The sequence below is a fragment of the Lissotriton vulgaris genome, chromosome 4_1 (genome assembly GCF_964263255.1).
Source record: "Lissotriton vulgaris chromosome 4_1, aLisVul1.2, whole genome shotgun sequence".
NCBI lineage: Eukaryota > Metazoa > Chordata > Amphibia > Caudata > Salamandridae > Lissotriton > Lissotriton vulgaris.
In genome coordinates, this window is record NC_141691.1 from 1,287,663,872 (window position 1) to 1,287,682,370 (window position 18,499).

An 18,499-nucleotide genomic window follows, 5' to 3' on the forward strand; every position below is an offset into this window, starting at 1 on the left:
TAATGCAGGGTACAAAAGCATGCCTACCTCATTAGCTGCATGCAGAGAATCTATATGGGTTTAAGTTACATAGGGTAGGCTAGAGGTGGAGGCACATGGGACAGGAACCTCACCAGTATGTTCCACAAAGGAAGTAGATTTGGGAAGGCTTGAATAGGTTGATGGACGTTTTTGTATGCTCATACTACCAGTGTAGACATTTTATTGGTATTCCCTTTTTTGTGTAATGACTTGGATGAGGAGGGTGGAGGGTGTGGATCCTAGTGTTTCATTTTCATCTTCAGCCTGCGCACTAGCTTGATGGGGAACCAAGAATAGAGGCTTTGGCGTGTGTGACGCAGAATGTTGCGTCAGATTTCTTCTTCTTTTGGGATGCAGTTTGAGTTCAGCGATGTGGTTGGGATCCTGACAAAAGATTTCATTGTTTCATCGTGCAACATCTCATACCATTCCTTTTGTTTTTCTCATTCCAGAACACTATAATTATGCATCTGCGAATGTCTGCGCTGGCCTGCCTCTTGGCGTGGCGATTTCTTCATTATCAACTCCATGCCATGGCCTTCAGTCATCCAATCCAGTCATTTCTATAGACCCATCTGCAAGTCATCCTTCTGGGTATGGGGAACATACTAGCAACAGCAACTCTGGATACTACCTGACACCCACCATCAGGCCCAATGGACCTCCTGCCTTAGAAAGCCCCCGAATCGAAATAACATCGTACTTGGGAATGCATTCCAATAACAGTCAGTTTTTTCATAATACTGAGGTTGAGGAGGCTATCACAAACAATAAACGCACGCCATCCACGGCCACTTTGAACTTGCCGAATGCAGAGTCATACAGAGACCCCACTTGCTTGAGTCCGGCAAGCAGCTTGTCTTCTAGAAGCTGCAATTCAGAAGCTTCCTCTTTTGAATCCAACTACTCATTTCCTTACACCTCACCCCAGACATCACCCTGGCAGTCGCCATGCGTCTCTCCCAAGACCACCGATCCAGAAGAGGGCTATCAGCGAGGCATGGTGGCCTGCACCATCTTGGGATCACCAAGGCATTCTCCAAATACGTCTCCAAGAACGAGCGTCACTGAGGAAAACTGGCTTACAGCCCATAACTCGCGCCCATCATCTCCCTGCAACAAGCGGAAGTACAGCCTCAATGGAAGGCAAGCCTCATACTCACCGCACCACTCTCCCACCCCCTCTCCTCAAAATTCCCCTCGAGTAAGCGTCACTGACGAGACGTGGCTGGGTAATACTAACCAGTACACTAGCTCAGCCATTGTTGCAGCTATAAATGCCCTGACGACTGACGGCACAATAGACATGAATGATGGGATTCCTATCAAGACCCGTAAGACAACCATAGACCACACGCCATCAATGGCACTGAAGCTGGAACCTTTGGGTGACGATCATGGGACCATATCGCCAACAGCCGACTTGTCCCCAGAAGAATATGCCAACTTCCAGCACATCCGGAAAGGAAATCTCTGTGATCAGTATCTCTCTGTGCCACAGCATCCGTACCAGTGGGCCAAGCCAAAGAACATCTCTCCCACATCTTATATGAGGTAAGTCTTTCAACAAGTAAATCCCTTTGGCACTGAGGTATGAAGTCTACTGTTAATATTCCAGTTTGTCATAGTTTAACCACAAATATCTTGAAGTACCACTTACTGCCTTCCTCCCTTATTTTTACCTTCTGTCTGCACTAAAATGTGAATTTTGTATCGTGGGATGATTGTTAAGACGCCCCTAGTGGAAGGTTTGTGTTTTTTATGGTTGTGCAGTGGTACAGAAGAGCAGCAACTTAAGGGATCTCAGGAACTAAACAACAATTATACTCAGACCCAGGGTGAAACTGACAGTGAAGACTTCGTATCAGTCCCTGCCTGACATCTCTAGGTGCCACTGATTGTCCTTGTAGTAGAGTTTCCAGAGGCCTGTCTGCCTAGCGTGCCCATCAAAGTAGATTTAGGATCCTGAAAGATACCTTAGGTGAGGAAGATATTTGCAGGGTCAGATAGGTTACTCCTCAGTGGGCCGAATTTATTGAAATGCTACATTCTGGAATCTTTTTTTTTGCCCGGATAGACTAGACCAATTTAACTCCTTCGACGCTCATGACGAGCTCAGCTCGTCATGGTGTACACCTCCATACACTCATGACGAGCTGAGCTCGTCATGAACAATGGGAATCAAGAAAAGTCAGCATTTTGGAGGATTACCTTTAGCATTCATGTGGTTAAACATCATCTGATTTTAAATGTTGTTTTCAATCTGGATGTGGCAAACTCTTCTATCCAAACTCGTCCACAACCTCCGCATAGAAACATTTTAAAATGTATAGTAAAACTCCCTGTAAGAAAAATGGCCTGAAAGGGACTCTGGGTGGAAATAGCCTATACTTAACTGGAGACAAAGGGGATTCATGTTGCTTGTACCATGTGGGGGTATGAAATTAAAATTACATTTTCATATGGATATTGCACTTGAAAAAATTGTTTCCTGGGCATTTTTTGCTACTTACACGTTTTTTAATTAATTCATTATTTTTGTATTGAAGAATTGAAAACTTAGAGAAGACCATGACACTAGCACCACACGCTGTTAAGTACTGTAAGATCTTTAGACATGAAAATATGGAGTTGACCAAAAAATAGATATTTAGATACTTAGAAATGAAATGGATAACAACTAAATATCAATCGAACAAAATAAAAGTTGTAAGCAAGTGAAAGGCATTAAATAATCGTGCTTCTTAGGCAGACCAGGAACTTTTAAGAAGAAAATTACAAATTGACTAGAACAGTGAAGAATAGCAAAAAGTATAAGACCAAACAGGCATAAACTGCAGAAAATAGTCCCAGATGTTCTCAGATATATGCGTTTTGTTCTTAATTAGGAAGGATATAAGTTCTGGAGTAGCAAGAGTGGGCATTTCATTTATCGTTTTTTTAATCCCAATGGACTCTCTGGTTGAATTTAGAGCATACTTCCAATCCACTCGAGTTAGGCTGTAGACTGGGGGAGTGCCTCAAAATGTACCACATTCAAAGATTTATTTGTGTACTCCTGTACAGTTTTGTGATTTTACAAAGTGCACACATCTATGCCAATTGTAAGCATACATCTACAATGTGTATATTTATGAATGTATTTGTGAGTTTGGCTGGAGTTTTTAATTGTTATAGAAAAAGTGCATGAGATGAGATTATGTGTATTTTAGCAGGTAACTATTCTATACATGGGACCAGCTGCCCAAAAATGTTTTAAAATTTATGTTTGAGGAATAATGGGAAACTCATGTTCTAAGTGCTGTGACTTTTAGTTTCACTGAAGGGTGAGAGCCTTAAAGGATTTCTAGCAAATGTTTAATTGAAGCCTCAAGTGTGTGGCTGGTCAGTGCTACTTATACAAGCTGTGATCACATTTCTGTACACCAATCAGAATTCATGCTGCATAATCAAGAACAGATTTTTAAAAGAGCTTGAGTGGACTGTGGGAACACAGTAAGCAAAGCTGCTTCGGCCCTAAATTTCTCCTTGTATACAGGTTTATACGAAAAGCAATGAAAGAAACAGAATTAGGGCATCACTTAAAAATGGGTGCCCTGGCTGTGAAGGCAGTACAACACGAATATCCAGGGGTCTAAGACGAAACTCTGAACACTATAACCTCTAGAGCAAACCAATATTTATGTGTGCCCCAACTTCCTTAATGAAGACTACTATAATGGAGAGTCTTGTTTAGATAAACCAATTCCCATCACTCACCATTAGGCGACATGCTGCATCATCTGGGTCTCCTCATTGATGTCACACTAGTGACCCTAACCTCATCAGAGGGATGGGGGAGCCCAAGGATGTTTTGTGAGAGTAATTATCTAAACTACGGGGGTCGCGTAACTAGCTGCAGGGCCGTTCTTAGTTGGTGGAGCGATTTGTCTGGTTAATTCCGATAATGAATGAGACTCCTCCATGCTACCTAGTTAGTCGGGTTTAGGGTCTTTCCATTGGTGTAAGGTCTGCCCACAAACATGTAGCTGTTCAGTTTGGCATCACAAACTAACAATGTCACTGTTAGACCCGGGATCCCTGGTTGGCTGAGGTAGGTACCTTAGGCCAAGTAGGGACCTCCGTTACAACGTCAGGGAAAGGAAAGTCACCTTCTTACATAGCTCCTCTCACCCCCTGGGTAGCTTGGCACGAGAAGCCAGGCTTCTCTTCCAGGCAAATGTGTAAAGTATTCGCAACAACGCTCACAATAACCCAATGATGACACCACAAATAGACTCCACATGAGTTTTATAAAACGAGTCTAAACTTTATGTAAAAAGATATACGATAAGACCACACAATATAAAACCAACATATGAGGTTGTGTAATATTTCTCCTGGCCGGTTGTTATGTTATGTTAAAACGGGTCTTTTATAGCGCACGGCTACTCCTAGGAGTGTCCCGGCGCTTTGGCAAAAAAAAACCGAGAAAAAAAGAGACCGGGGCAGATGCAGGGCAAATCAGAGGAATCAGTGGGTAAAAAGCCAGGTCTTCAGCTCCTTCCTAAAAGCCAGTAAATTGCTGATTTTCCTGAGTGAGATGGGCAGAGAATTCCAGCAACGAGGCGCCAAACATCGGAAAGATCGGCCTCCAATTCTAGCGCGCCTGATGGAGGGAACAGAGGCCATAGCCAAAGGGGCTGATCTCAGAGTTCTGGAAGGCACGTAGAAAGTCAGGCGCCTCCTAATATATCTGGCCCCTACATGGTGTAGCGCCTTAAAGGCAAGAGTTAGTGCTTTAAAAATAATCAGTTTAGAGTCAGGAAGCCAGTGGAGCTTTTTAAGCAGATCCACAGCACTCACTCCCCGCTGAAGGCCGTAGATGGCCCTTGCAGCAGAGTTCTGCACCACCTGAAGGCACGACAGGAGAAATTTTGGCAGACCCAGGAAGAGCACAATCGCATAGTCTAAGTGTGAGCCTATCAATGCCTGCACAGTAATCTTTCTATGCTCAAAAGAAAAAATTGGGAGGAATTTCCTTAGCATTTTCAAAATGCCAAAGCATTTCCCTGAGAGTTCCCGAATCCGACGCCCAAAAGAAAGGTCATCATCGATCTGGAAGCCGAGGTTCTTTGCTTTGGATGAGGCGTCTGCCGGAGGGTACATGTCCGGCGGCCACCAGGCCTTCCATCTAGGATCAGAAGAGCAGCCAAAGAAAAGCAGTTCCAATTTATCGGAATTACATTTCAGACTGTGCTGTTTAAACCAGTCAAAGACCGCCCCCAGACAACTTCTGATCCGCATACCATCAAAGTCAGAACCCTTTGCGCAGGTGAAAAGGAGCTGGGTGTCATCAGCATAGGATACGATCTGGGCACCAAACGACTCCTCCACCGCCGCCAGAGGGGCCATATAGATATTAAAAAGGGTGGGGCTTAAGATAAAGCCCTGCGGCACCCCCACCTCCAATGGCGGCACAACGGCGGAGAAAGGTGGCGCCCAGACCGTTTGTCGGCGGCCGGCCAGAAATTACTCAAACCACTTCAACACTGTTCCACGTAATCCGATCTCCCAGAGTCTTAAAAGGAGACCGTCATGTGGAACGGTGTTGAAAGCCGCCGACAAGTCCAGCATAACTAATATGGCCTTTCCTCCAGTGTCCAATACTTCCCTGATGGCATCAGTAACTTCAAGAAGAGCGGTCTCCGTACTCATATTGGCATGGAAACCCGACTGAGTGTCGTGAAGAATATTATTACTCTCAATGAAGTTAGACAGGGAAATATGAACATGCTTCTCCACCACCTTTGCCAAAGCCGGGAGAAGGGAGATCGGCCTATAGTTTGCATGAACCAAAGGGTCCAAATTGGGCTTCTTGATGAGCGGCAAGATCAAAGCGTGTTTCCAGGCCAGGGGAACCACTCCTGTGCTTAAGGACATATTGATCACCGGGTTGAGCAAGGAGTTTATGGCAGGGGCTACTCTACCAAGACATTTTGCGGGACAAGGATCCTGCGGAGAGCCAGACTTCAGCTGGATAAAAAAATTCAGGGAAGCAGGGAGAGACATAGCTGGAAACTCGGAAAGAAAAGGGCTTTCCACGCCTGAGGGAAGACACTGAGGAATCCTGATCTCAGGTACCGATAATAAACTTGGGGACATGAAAGTGTCTTGAATAGCTTTAATTTTTGTGGCAAAAAAAGGGCAAGTTGACAAACCCAAGCTTCGGAATGGGAGTGAGCAGGCAGAATCGAGGAGGGGGAGATGAAATCTTTAACAATCCTGAATTTTTCTTTACTCATATTCGCCGCATCCTCTATTGTTTTGTCAAAATAGGCTTTTTTTTCAGCCATAATATGGTGGTGGTAGAGCCTAATTAATTCCCTATATTTGTGTTTGTCACTGGGATCATACAGACGACGCCAGGCCCTTTCGGCTTTCTTACACTCTCTACGCAACTCACTGAGAGAGGGAGTAAACCACGGGGCAGAAGCACGCCTGCTGGCTTTACTAGAAGTTACCATAATCTGTCAATGAGCCATCTACGTAGTAAGTCCAAATCCTCCTCTAAACTACCCGAAAGTTGACAAGGGTGTAAGGAGAGTGCAGATACCAGCATTTCAGGGGACACCCAGTGAAATGCCCGCGCCGTCCCTCTGGAGCCTTCCAACAATCTTGAAGAGGAAGTGGCGACTGGGGGGATAACAACATTTATTAAATAATGATCAGACCATGAGACCGGGATCGGGGGGGACGTGCTGATCACAACTGTAGATAAAACTTGATCGAGAGTGTGCCCTTTTTTGTGAGTGGGAGCAGAAACATAGGGTACCAGCCCTAAAGGAGCTGTAATATCCCACAACTTGACAACATCCGTATCACTTCCTACATCCATGTGTAAGTTAAAATCTCCCAGCAATATACAGTGTTCTGATTTTAGACATAATACTGAGAGAACAGCCTGTAGTTCCTCAAAAAAGAGGCCTATGGGTCCCGGAGGCCTATATATTAAAAGCCCCACACAAGTTTGATGGGGAGACCGAGAAAGGGTAAAACCCAAGGACTCACATCCCGCAATCTTATCAGTAGGAAGAAAGGCGCAAGAGAAGCGCTTGTCGACTACCAGAGCGACCCCACCGCCTCTTCCTATGGCCCTATCCTTCCTAATGATAGCATAGTCCTTAGGAATGGCATTCGCTAAATCAGGGCCCGAGCTTTCCCCCAGCCAGGTCTCAGTTATAAAAAGGCATACTGGCTTAGACTCCGTCAATAGATTGTAAATATCCAGTGAATGCCTACTGAGAGATCTGGTATTGAGCAGAGAGCAAGGATTGTAAGTCGGCAGAGTTGCGGGGGGCGCGACATGGGAGCCGATCAGACGCCAGCCGCAGCCAGGACAACCCATTTTCCGAAACCGCCTACCCGGAAAAACTCAGCGGCAAGTCGCCTCCATGCCCCGAAAGGACAGGAGCTCAGCAGATGTATAAGAGCGCATAGTGGCAGGAAGATAGAGAGAAACAGCCAAAGGAAAACAAAAAGCCCACGTCCGCACCCGTCCGCATCTGAGACGCTGACGGGCGCAGATGGGCTTACCTTAGGCGCTCCTTTGGCGCGGGATAGGCGCGCCCGCACAGCGCGTCCGCTGCGCGGAGAGAAACGCCTCTAAACTTATGGACGCGCAATGGGGCGTGTAAAACTCCTCCCAAGATGGCCACTGCTCCTATCCACAGTATCCCGCGGCACCTCGTATGCCGAACTACAATGGGAATGAAAGAAAAGAAAGGCCCCCCCCCCCCCCCCCCCCCCCCCCACGGCGCTGTTGCCACCCAGCACAAGCGGGGAAGACCGGAAACAAAGTGTCAAGGTAGAGCGTGAGAGATTGCACCCGGCTTTCCGCCTCAGGTACAAAAAACGGAAAATGGTTGTTAGGCCAGCCAGCCCTTGTAAGTTCTGGCGATGTCAATGAGCACTTTTAAACATTCTCTTTGTACTCCTAATATCATATCATACAGTTTGTAATGGTAGAATCAGGCACTTTTGTAATGTAAAAATACTGTAATGCGTAACGTAGCAGTCAGACACTCTGCAATGAAAAGAATGCAATGCGTAACTCATCAGGCACTTTGCAAGGTGAAATAATGTAATGCGATTACAACCCCCAGATATGTTGTTCTGCAAAAATAAGGCAATGCGTATACTCTAATCAGGTAATTCTTTATGCAGAAACAATGCATTGCGCAATACGCTAATCAGGTATGTGGCTGTCTCAAGTCCTCCGGTGGGACAAGACATTCCCTAGTTCCTATCGCATTCAGATCCAGACAGTCAATCCACAGCCAGGTAGAGACACACAAATGTTAGAGCACAAAACTCAGCCACTTCTAAAAGAGTGGCTTCTGGACACAGAGTGCAAAAACCACCTTCATAAAAAGATGTGTTATTACTTTGTGGGCTCAGGCAAAATAAACTTCACCTTTCCATCTTAAGCCTTTGGGAAGATAGGCTGGAAAACATATTACACAGCCTTCTCATTCTATCCTATAGGTAAGATGGCCTTTCAACAGTGAAAAACAAAATGCGGATTATTTCACTGTCAGGACATGATACACACCTTAGTACATGTCCTACCTTTGACATGCACTGCACCCTGTCCAGGGGGTACCCTAGACCTACCATACGGGTGTCTGATGTACACAGAAAGCAATGGGTAAGGTCTGGCAAGTAAATGCACTTGACAGAACAACATGGCAGTTTAACAAACTGCGCGCAGGCCGTGCAATGGCAAGCCTGAGTTCCCTTTTAAGGCTACTTGTGTGGGTGGCACAAACAGTGCTGCAGGCCCACTAGTAGCAGTTTCATTACCAGCCCAGGCACACATAGTGCACTTTAATAGGAACTTCACTCAGTAAGGCAAACACACCAATCAAGGACAACCCATTACCATTACTTTATACAGGGAAAAACTTACACTTTGACACTGTTTAGCTTTGGCAAAGAGTCCAAAGTATCTAAGTTAGCAACACCATGTCAGATAAAAGGTCTAGGGGGAAAGCAAAAAGTTTAGGGACTTGAGCCAAAAAGGGCCAAGCCCCATAGTAACCTTCTTGCCATGCATCACAAGCTAGCAATATAGTGCTGCATTTCTTGCACCACAAAGTAACAATGTAGCCTTCACAATCTAGACAGAAGCAATGGTTCATAGTGGTCACATTTAGCAACAGTTCATTCAGTTTCTGGGTAATGATATAAACCAGTAAGCACTAAATGTAATGAAAATATATATTTATAAAGGTAGTTTAGAAAAAAGTTATTATTTTTCAATCTATAGTTACAAATAAAACATTTTTATTTCTCGAAAGTGATTACGTAGTGCGCAAGTGACTAAGAGATGGATGCTCAAAGCCATTTGTCATTTCTTAATGGGCTGATTCGCTATTTCGAGTCGTTAAGAAATGCTAAATGGGCTTTTCATAAGTACAAAGCCCTTTAAGCAGGTGCAAATTGCGATTTCTACCCAGTAGAAATTGCAATTTGCGATCTCCTAAATAGGAAATCGCTGTAGGGATTACAAATTGGCGGTTTATATGAACATGTTCAAAGTATTTCCTTAATGTGAATTGTGCATTTAGGAAATGCAATAACCATCGACTTCAAGTTGATAGTAACCATGTGCAATTAAAAAAAAGCACCAAAAGGTGCATTTTTTCAAAGTGCGATAGAGTGCGCGCATGGCGCTAGGGCAAATGTGTGCTCTACATGTGCACCACTATTTTTGGGGTGTATCACTGGGGCCTTATGTCCATAGCCATCCTCGGTTCAGCATTTCCAAAATCGCTATTTTGGAAATGCCACACCGGCCCATGGAATGAATGGCATGGGATTTCCTATTTACTATTTCCCAATAGCGATTCCTATTCTGTAAAGAATCGCTTTTAGGAAATCTAATATTTCATACCTATAATTTCACATTTCCTAAATAGCGATTTATAAGGAGTCGCTATTTAGGATGTGCAAAAGTGCATTTTTGTACATCTGGCCCAAAGTGAAAAATCTATATGCAAGTTTAAAACAGCCAACTTGTGGCTGAGGAAATAAAAGGGCTAGTCATAATTGAATAATTCCCAGTCCAGATTCTTAGCAAAAGAAACAATGTAAATTTGCTCAATTAACACCTTGGCTGCTTGAGATCATCTTCTGCTGTGCTGGGCCATAATGTTAATGGGTGTGGTCATGACGAGCTCAGCTCGTCATGAGCACAGGAGCACTGTGCCTCACTGAGCTCGTCATGAGCACAGAAGGGGTTAATAATTTTTCAATTATTTAAGTAATGTGTGCCTTACATGTGACCCATTTATCACTTTAATCACATTTCCTGTTTCCCACGTCATTAATATTAATTTCTACTTTACTCCAATAATTTCTAATGGATTTTCTTGGTTTAATGATCAGTTGGAAAACTCCGCTCATTAGATGACCACCTAGAAAGACGAGACAAGGTGACTGTCTTGAGTGCCCCAACAATAGGTAGCACCAGGTTCTCTATACATGCCATAAAATAAATTGAGGTAGAATAGAAAAGGGAAATACTACTATGCCTCAGATGCTAGAACCCCTTGTTCGGGGCCCAATAACAACACTGCTGTCTAAATTGTCGAACGTTTTTTGACTAGTGAATTCAGCTGCTTTTGCCAATGTACCTTTAAGTAACGTGTGACCCACTTTGGGGTACTGTATCGATCTTCCTTTCCCTAACTTTAGATCATCGTACTGACACGTGACCCACATTAAAATGCTCTTGTTCAGTATTGTTTTGTTTTAATCACATACATTGCTGCAGTTCATAAATCTTCCTATATTTCTGGAGTAGTTCTGAAGAAAACATAGCGATTCCTACTCTGTAAAGAATCGCTTTTAGGAAATCTAATATTTCATACCTATAATTTTACATTTCCTAAATAGCGATTTGTAAGGAGTCGCTATTTAGGATGTGCAAAAGTGCATTTTTTAACATCTGGCCAAAGTGAAGAATCTATATGCAAGTTTAAAACAGCCAACTTGTGGCTGAGGAAATAAAAGGGCTAGTCATAATGGAATAATTCCCAGTCCAGATTCTTAGCAACAGAAAGAATGTAAATTTGCTCAATTAATAATTTTTCTATTATTTAAGTAATGTGTGCCTTACATGTGACCCATTTATCACTTTAATCACATTTCCTGTTTTCCACATCATTAATAATATTTCTACTTTACTCCAATCATTTCTAATGGCTTTTCTTGGTTTATTGATCAGTTGGAAAACCCCACTCATCAGATGACCACCTACAAAGACTAGACAAGGTGACTGTCTTGAGTGCCCCAACCATAGGTAGCACCAGGTTCTCTATACATGCCCTAAAATAAATTGAGGTAGAATAGAAAAGGAAATGCCACTATGCCTCAGATGCTAAAACCCCTTGTTCGGGGGGCCCAATGACAACACTGCTGTCTAAATGGTGGAACGGTTTCTGACTAGTTAATTCAGCTACTTTTGTCAATGTACCTTTAAGTAACGTGTGGCCCACTTTGGGGTACTGTATCGATCTTCCTTTCCCTAACTTTAGATCCACGTGCTGACACATGACACAAATGAAAATGCTCTTGTTCAGTATTGTTGTGTGTTAATCACATACATTGCTGCAGTTCATAAATCTTCCTAGATTTCTGGAGTAGTTCTGAAGAAAACATGGCTGTTGACGATTACCTATTCCAAGTTTATATGCACAGCTTTCGTTTTGGCTTTGAAATTATGTCAATGTCCTCAGCGGGAGCAGGCAGTGCCCCAGAAAACCACTGCCTCCACCCCCAGATCTTCCCAAGCAGGAAGCAAGTTTTAAAGCAGCACATGCCCCGTTAATGGATATTGAACAGTTTCAAAACAGTTTCCCATTTGGGAATGCAAACACCCCTGTAATTGCCACCAATCAGAAGAGGTCATAAATAGAGACCTGCTTAAATAATATTCATTAGACAGGTCATCTTGTTAACCCTCTGCAAATGGACAATTTGCAATTCAACATTTTAGTATAGAGGTCACACTACAAATGGCATTCCCATTGACAAGCCCGTTGGTGTGCAAATTACACATCTCTGGTTTGCAAACTGTAATAGTATATTAGGCCCTTAATATTTTTGGGTGATACAAGACCATTCTGAATGCTCAATTGCTCGATCCCTGTTAATGCTCAGTACAGAGAAGGGATTGTGGTTCGTGTATATGTGGCTGTAGCTGCGAGCTGTCAGCCTTTGTAGAGCTTTGGTTTCTCAATCACAACAAATATGAGTAACATTGTGCAGATTTGGATTGTGCTGGAGCTGTGAGTAAATTGTCATTTTAAGCGGTATGGGAATTATTCTAGTGATGCTTCCCAGGTTTTCCTTCCTTCTTAAATATCCAGCTTAGACCCAATTTATAAAAAAGGGTGATAACACAGATCAAGCAAACTTTCGCTTAATCTCATTATTAGATGTCGGGGCAAAAGATTATGCAAAACGTTTAATACATAAATTAGAGGTCTAGGAGTCAAGAGAGAATGTAATTCCTTTTTATCAAATGAGATTTAGACAAAATTCGACCACCATAGATTACATAGTTGCTCTTTCTTACTTAGCAGACAGGTCTACTCTGCATGCCAGCCCTCACCTCTTTGCACGTTTTGAAGAATATTCTGCAGCTTTCAACAGGGTGGATCGAAACATACTTTGGGCTAAGCCGGCAAAATGGGCCTTTCATGTAAATGTCCAGTATTTGTAAAGCGCAAACAATTACCCAAGGGTGTCAAGGCGCTGGAGGCCATCTGGAAGATAAACTGAGCTATTGCCCAGAGTCACATGGTGCTGGGCTGATCTCCCACCGGCACCGGGAATCGAACCGTGAGCCCCCAGATTTCAGAGTAAATTGCCGTGGCCGCTGCGCCACACCTCTTCCCTTTCATATATTTTACTGTTGGCAATAATTTATTTTTACTCTGATACATGGGTCTGCATCAAGTAAGGACAAGAAAATACAGTCACAAGTCGAATGTCAACCAATTGGGGCCTAAAATAAGGCTGTGTCCTAGCCCCCGTGTTGTTAAACCTCTACCTAGCTGACCTAGGCATCCCACTGTCAAAGGCAAATACAATTCCAGCATGGACTGGACCATACACCCTACTGATTTTCCAATATACAGACGACTTGGTCATTCTTGACCATACAATAATCGGCATGCAGCTTGCAGTACACAAGCTAAATAACTACAACTTAAGCAGTTAGCTCTTGGCCACTGTTAATAAAACAAAGCAGATGGTTTTTTGAAGGTAGCAGAATTAACCTAAGCAGCATTGGAGGCTAGGTCACCTAAATATTGCATATAAATCAAAATATGTCTACTTGGGTGTATGGCGGATGGAAATCTGAAAATCAAATTTACATCTAAAGCACCAGTGCCAGGATACCCGTGGGGTGACAGACACGCGCTATAAAAGATTACAAATACATACATACATACATCACAGGTAATATTCGCACAATGCAAACTAAATTGTCACTTATATAGTCCATCATCAGATGCCATCATAAAACCCTTTCAGCAAAGTTGCTTCTGACAATTTCTTATGGTCACCAAGCTTAACATGGGAAGCTTCCACCTTGCTGGATAAACTGCGGTGTATTACATACAGCCGATATTTCCATCTACCAAAATACACCCATATATCCCTGTTACATCTGGAGTTTGGCCTGATGTAAGGCATCAGTCATCAATTGCTATCACTCAGCTATTCATGCAAAACCAGGCTCCTTCAAGATGGCTTTACAGGACATTTTTTTCAAGACAGCCTGTCTCTGATCCTCATACTTAGCTACTGCAGTTGAGGATCTAAACTTGATTTTAGACAATCAAACAACCATTTTGTTTCACATTTGGCCAGTCTTATAAAAAGGTTCTGTCTCTATCAAGGAAGGTGGACTTGGAAAAGATACAATTAGCTGCATATGGAAACTTAATTTCAAAATCGTATGAAGGAATGAAAATGCAATTGTATCTAAAAATGGCCTTAAACAAGGAGTGTAGAAACAGAATCCTCCGAACACGACTCTTGGTTTTTCTGATTCCCGAGTTTAGAAGCAATTGGAGTTGTGCGTCTGTCACAACAAACTGCCGGTTTTGCAAATAAAGGCGAGAATCCCGAAGCATAAGGGGACTTTGGTCCTTAAATAATGGCAATATAAGGACCATTTATTTGAGCAAAACATATGCTGTTAATAATGAAATCATATGCTTTAAGTCTTTAATTCTTTTTAAAATGATTCATGTTGATACATTGAACATAATTTTTTGTGTTCATGAAATTTTAACAATTTTAAGTAATAATAATACAATCATTTATTTATTCTTTCTTAAATACTGTTTGTCAAAATAAAAGTTAAAATGATATACGTCAAAAGCTAATATTACTAATACAAACATAATTTTGGAAAAAGAAGTGGCAATAGTCAATAAAAATTCAAAATAAACATTCTGAAGTAAATTTAAAATGTGAAATTTTAATAAAAAAATGCTATGTTTCTACAACATATGGAAACTTGGTGAAAGCCACTCATATTCTTCCCCAGATATTTCTGGCCTGTACTTTCACATTTAGATTTTTACATTATTAGGGTGGAAAGTGCCAACAAGGTCAATCGAAGTTTGCATTTAACCCTATCCAGCAGACTAATATCGAGTAAAGCACACATACACAGTAAATCTTTGAAGGGAATATAATTGAGAAGTAGTTGTCCGGAAAGGAAAGCCATTGAAATTCAAATAAATGTATGTGAATTTGTGACAATAATCTTGTGGCGGTGTTTGACATAATCATTCATTAGAAAGAGGAAACCACTGATACCAGCACCATCTGTCCTCTTCGTCACCTCCCACAGATTTGATGTTGTTTACTCATGAGGTTTTGAAGCCAAAACTATCACACTTTACATAGCAATGCTGCTAATTGTTTTTCGAATGTCAATAATTCAGATAGATGTAGTGTTCTTAAAGCACAGTGATTTTTTTGCTTTTTCTCGCCTCGCCTTCACATGGATTGCCCAACTCTCTACTGCCAAGCTTCAATTTCAGGCTTTTAAACCGAAATAACATTGTCCCTTAGACCACTTATTAGGGGTAGTAGACTGGTGTGGAACCTACCAATACTGGGGATAACTGTTGTTATAGATTTAGTAATATATTTTCGTTCTCTCAAGGCTCTGGAGCACAGGCTGCTTCTTTTTCAGCATAGTCTAAGGAGTGAGATAAAGTGGAACTGTGGGTACTTTCTCCCCTTTCGGATGGCAGGTAGCTCTCTGTCAAAAACAATGCAAATATTACTTCAACTTTGGTGATGCGTCATTTTACTACTACCTGTAGCCATCTGTGTCTGACAATGCAGTCACAGAACTACTGGATTTGCCAATGCTTGAGCCCTTAGAAGTACTTTATTAATATAGTGTTGACAGCAATGCCGGCCATCTTGAAACTGTAAATGAATAAATTGTACCAAAATATAATGGGAAAAAAGTTTTCAAAGATGGCTATCTGTATATGTGCTTGGCAACTTGTTCCGGTCAATACTTGTGTAACTGAATCTAGTCAGGCCTCCTCATTTTCTCTTACCTTAGCGCCGGGACACGCCGGTGCGCGTAACCAGGCGCTTTACAAATTTCCATAATAATAATTTTATCATTCTTGTAACTTTCAAGATGGATAAATTGTTTCAGAGCAATGTGTCAGCCATCTTGGAACAGTAAATAATTGCTAAAAAATGATGAGATAAACATTCAAAAATGCCTGCCTGTGCATGTGCTGGCAGTTTTCTTTGAATGTTTTTTTCAAATTTTTCCCCTTTCTTAATTCCTCCAAAACAGCTGAAGTGCCGAAAGGAATGCATCAACTATCTCAAAACAGTAAATAAAGACATAGATTGAAAAAAGATGGTATACAACACTCTGCAAGTAGCACTGAGGGCAAGGTAGGAATGAATAGCAGCTGTTGAGCCTCTACAAAATTGAAGAAAAAGAATGATTACAAAATGAACTGCAGGAGTCCAGCATCAGTTTCAGGAAAACTCTAGAGCCCTCACAAAAGTAAATAAATATGGTGTTTCAAAAGAAAAAAAATTGTGCGTAAAAAAACCCACCCATAGTACTTAGCATGGGTTCTAAACCCTAGCATGCATGAAAGCATACAAGTGCATGTAATTTCCAGGCTTTCGGCATGCAGAGTAGCAAAGTCTGCTTGTGCAAACAAACAGTAATTATCTCACTTGAACTAGGTAAACCTTATTTGTTTCACTGGATTTCAACTGTGGAAAGTGATTGAGATAATAAAGCCAATTTATGTCACCACACACTTAAACTTTGACACCCCCCAGTTGTACCTGTGTAAACTCCATCATGGTTATGTAAATATTCTTTAGTGTAACCCATAGATTGCAGTAGTGCAGCCAGAGGCATAGCTTGGTCAGTAAGATTGGGGGCGGGGATGTGCTTCGGATTTTCAAATAATATGATGTTCAAATATATTATACGGCAAGCGGGGTGGGCGCAGGAGAGGGTTTGAAGGGGCAATGAAAGGGAGAGGAATGCAGATTGGTAGGGGTACTAAGTGAGAGAAATCACAGTATGAAGACTTTCAAAACCGAGAGAGTGTGTGTGTTTTTGTCTGTATGTAATTCCTGTGAAATCCGACAGACACCTCACCATCCCAGATTGAAAGCACCCGTACCCAACTATTTACTAGAAAGACATTTATTAGGGGGTACAACACCCCAAAAACATCCCCACAGCAATGCCCCTGAATGCAGCCACTCTTAAATGTCTCTCTTATTTATTTTTCTATATTTGTGTAGTTGTTCATGAGGATAACCAGGTATACACTATAATTAAGGTGCAATTAGCCACAGAAATTGTCTTGTGTGGGACCTATTCACAAACCGACTTTCATAATACATTAAGTAGGTCCATAATAGTACTACTAATGTATGACAAACAATTATTCACAAACCTACATATGGAGGTTCTGCCTCTCTTATTTTTTTAGGTCTCGCCTAGGCAGCGCATGCACACTGTCTCTTCGAGACCTGCTGTATCTACAATGTGGGCTTCAAGCACCACCCATCTTTTTCATTGGTTCCTCTTACTGCCCTTTGTAAATGCCATGTTTTGTTTGCTGAATACGCCTAGTAGTCCCTCCTTTTGGACGTTTATATTCTCCACGAGGACTGCTCCTGTTACATGTGCTCTTACTCTTCAGGTTATTTAGGATGCTTTTTTTTTGGCCTGCCTCTGCTCGACTTGCGTGTTTGTGTTTTGTGTACTTTGTGTACTTTGTGAGCCGACTTGTTCCGTTTGTGTTTGCACACTAAATTTTTTTTGTTGCAGAGTGAACGGGTGTTCCTGGCTCATCGTGGCATCTGCTTCATGGATACCAATCTTTATCTTTTACAGAGGCTCGCTCTCCTCCCTGTTATTTACAGGACAGCAGCAGTGAAAACTGCTCCCCTGACCCAGCTACGTGACACGCTTTAAGGAGTTCTGACAAACACGCTTGTTTTTTTTCTGTCAAGATCCCCCTTGAAATCGCTTCCTCTCTTTTGTTTCCCTGAGCGGCCCTCATGAGCGCATCGGAAGGGTGTTCCCTTGATTACAGAGAAGTGTGCTGTTAGGAGGTGGACACTGGCAATGTGGATAGTGCTTTACTCTATTTCAAGGCCCTAAAGCGAGGAGAGTGCTGACAACCTGTATACCTCCATTATGCAACAAGGTCAGACTTGAAGCATTTGCAGGAGTCACCCAATTGGCTTTCCCAGGTGCCTCGCGGGATGTGATGTACAGTGGCGGGGGTTTTGAATGCGTGTACTGAATACCGTTGCCAAATTTGAGTTATCGGGTGAGACTTGTTTGTGAAGCAGCAAAGGGGTGAGAAGGTACTGCTGTTTTGGCATAATACTATGTATGGCAGGTCACTCAGGAGTTTGCATAGGGTACGATTGTTTGCTTCTTTCTCGTAAAGCCAACTTTTCCGAATGCTTGCATTTACTCAATATTAATTATTCAGACTTTTAACACTCCTCTCCTGTTGCTCCGTAAATCAAGTAATCCTACTACTCAATCCCATATCTGTTAGGTTCGATTATGTGTGGCATTTCCCTATTTGTTAGGTGTGTAAGCAGCAGTCACTCTGGATAGAGAACACCAGGTCTCTTTAGTTATGTCCGGCCAAGACGCTTCGAGAGAGGAAGACCCGCACTTGAATTTCCTCAGGGTATTTGCTTTCGGAAATCATAGTATATACTTAGTGTGGCCAGATTTCTTGCTCCGCAAGCTCCTAAACGTATTCAACACTTTTTGACAGGTGAGCGTTGCACAGCCTCAGTGGCTGCCTCTGGGCTTATTGTCCCTTCTTTAATAAGACTTAAGTGCCGAGACACACTTCGGAATTGG

At 42.4% G+C, this 18,499-nt stretch overlaps 1 protein-coding gene across 5 annotated transcripts in view; it reads left to right on the forward strand.

The window, feature by feature from the left end:
• NFATC1 (nuclear factor of activated T cells 1) overlaps window positions 1-18,499 on the forward strand; it is a 428,485-nt gene that overhangs the window by 76,277 nt on the left and 333,709 nt on the right. For all 5 annotated transcript variants that reach the window (XM_086965521.1, XM_086965517.1, XM_086965519.1 and 2 more), the window contains exon 2: window positions 474-1,575. In XM_086965521.1, the coding sequence (XP_086821647.1) occupies window positions 474-1,575 (1,102 nt within the window). The remainder of the gene's footprint in view (window positions 1-473; window positions 1,576-18,499) is intronic.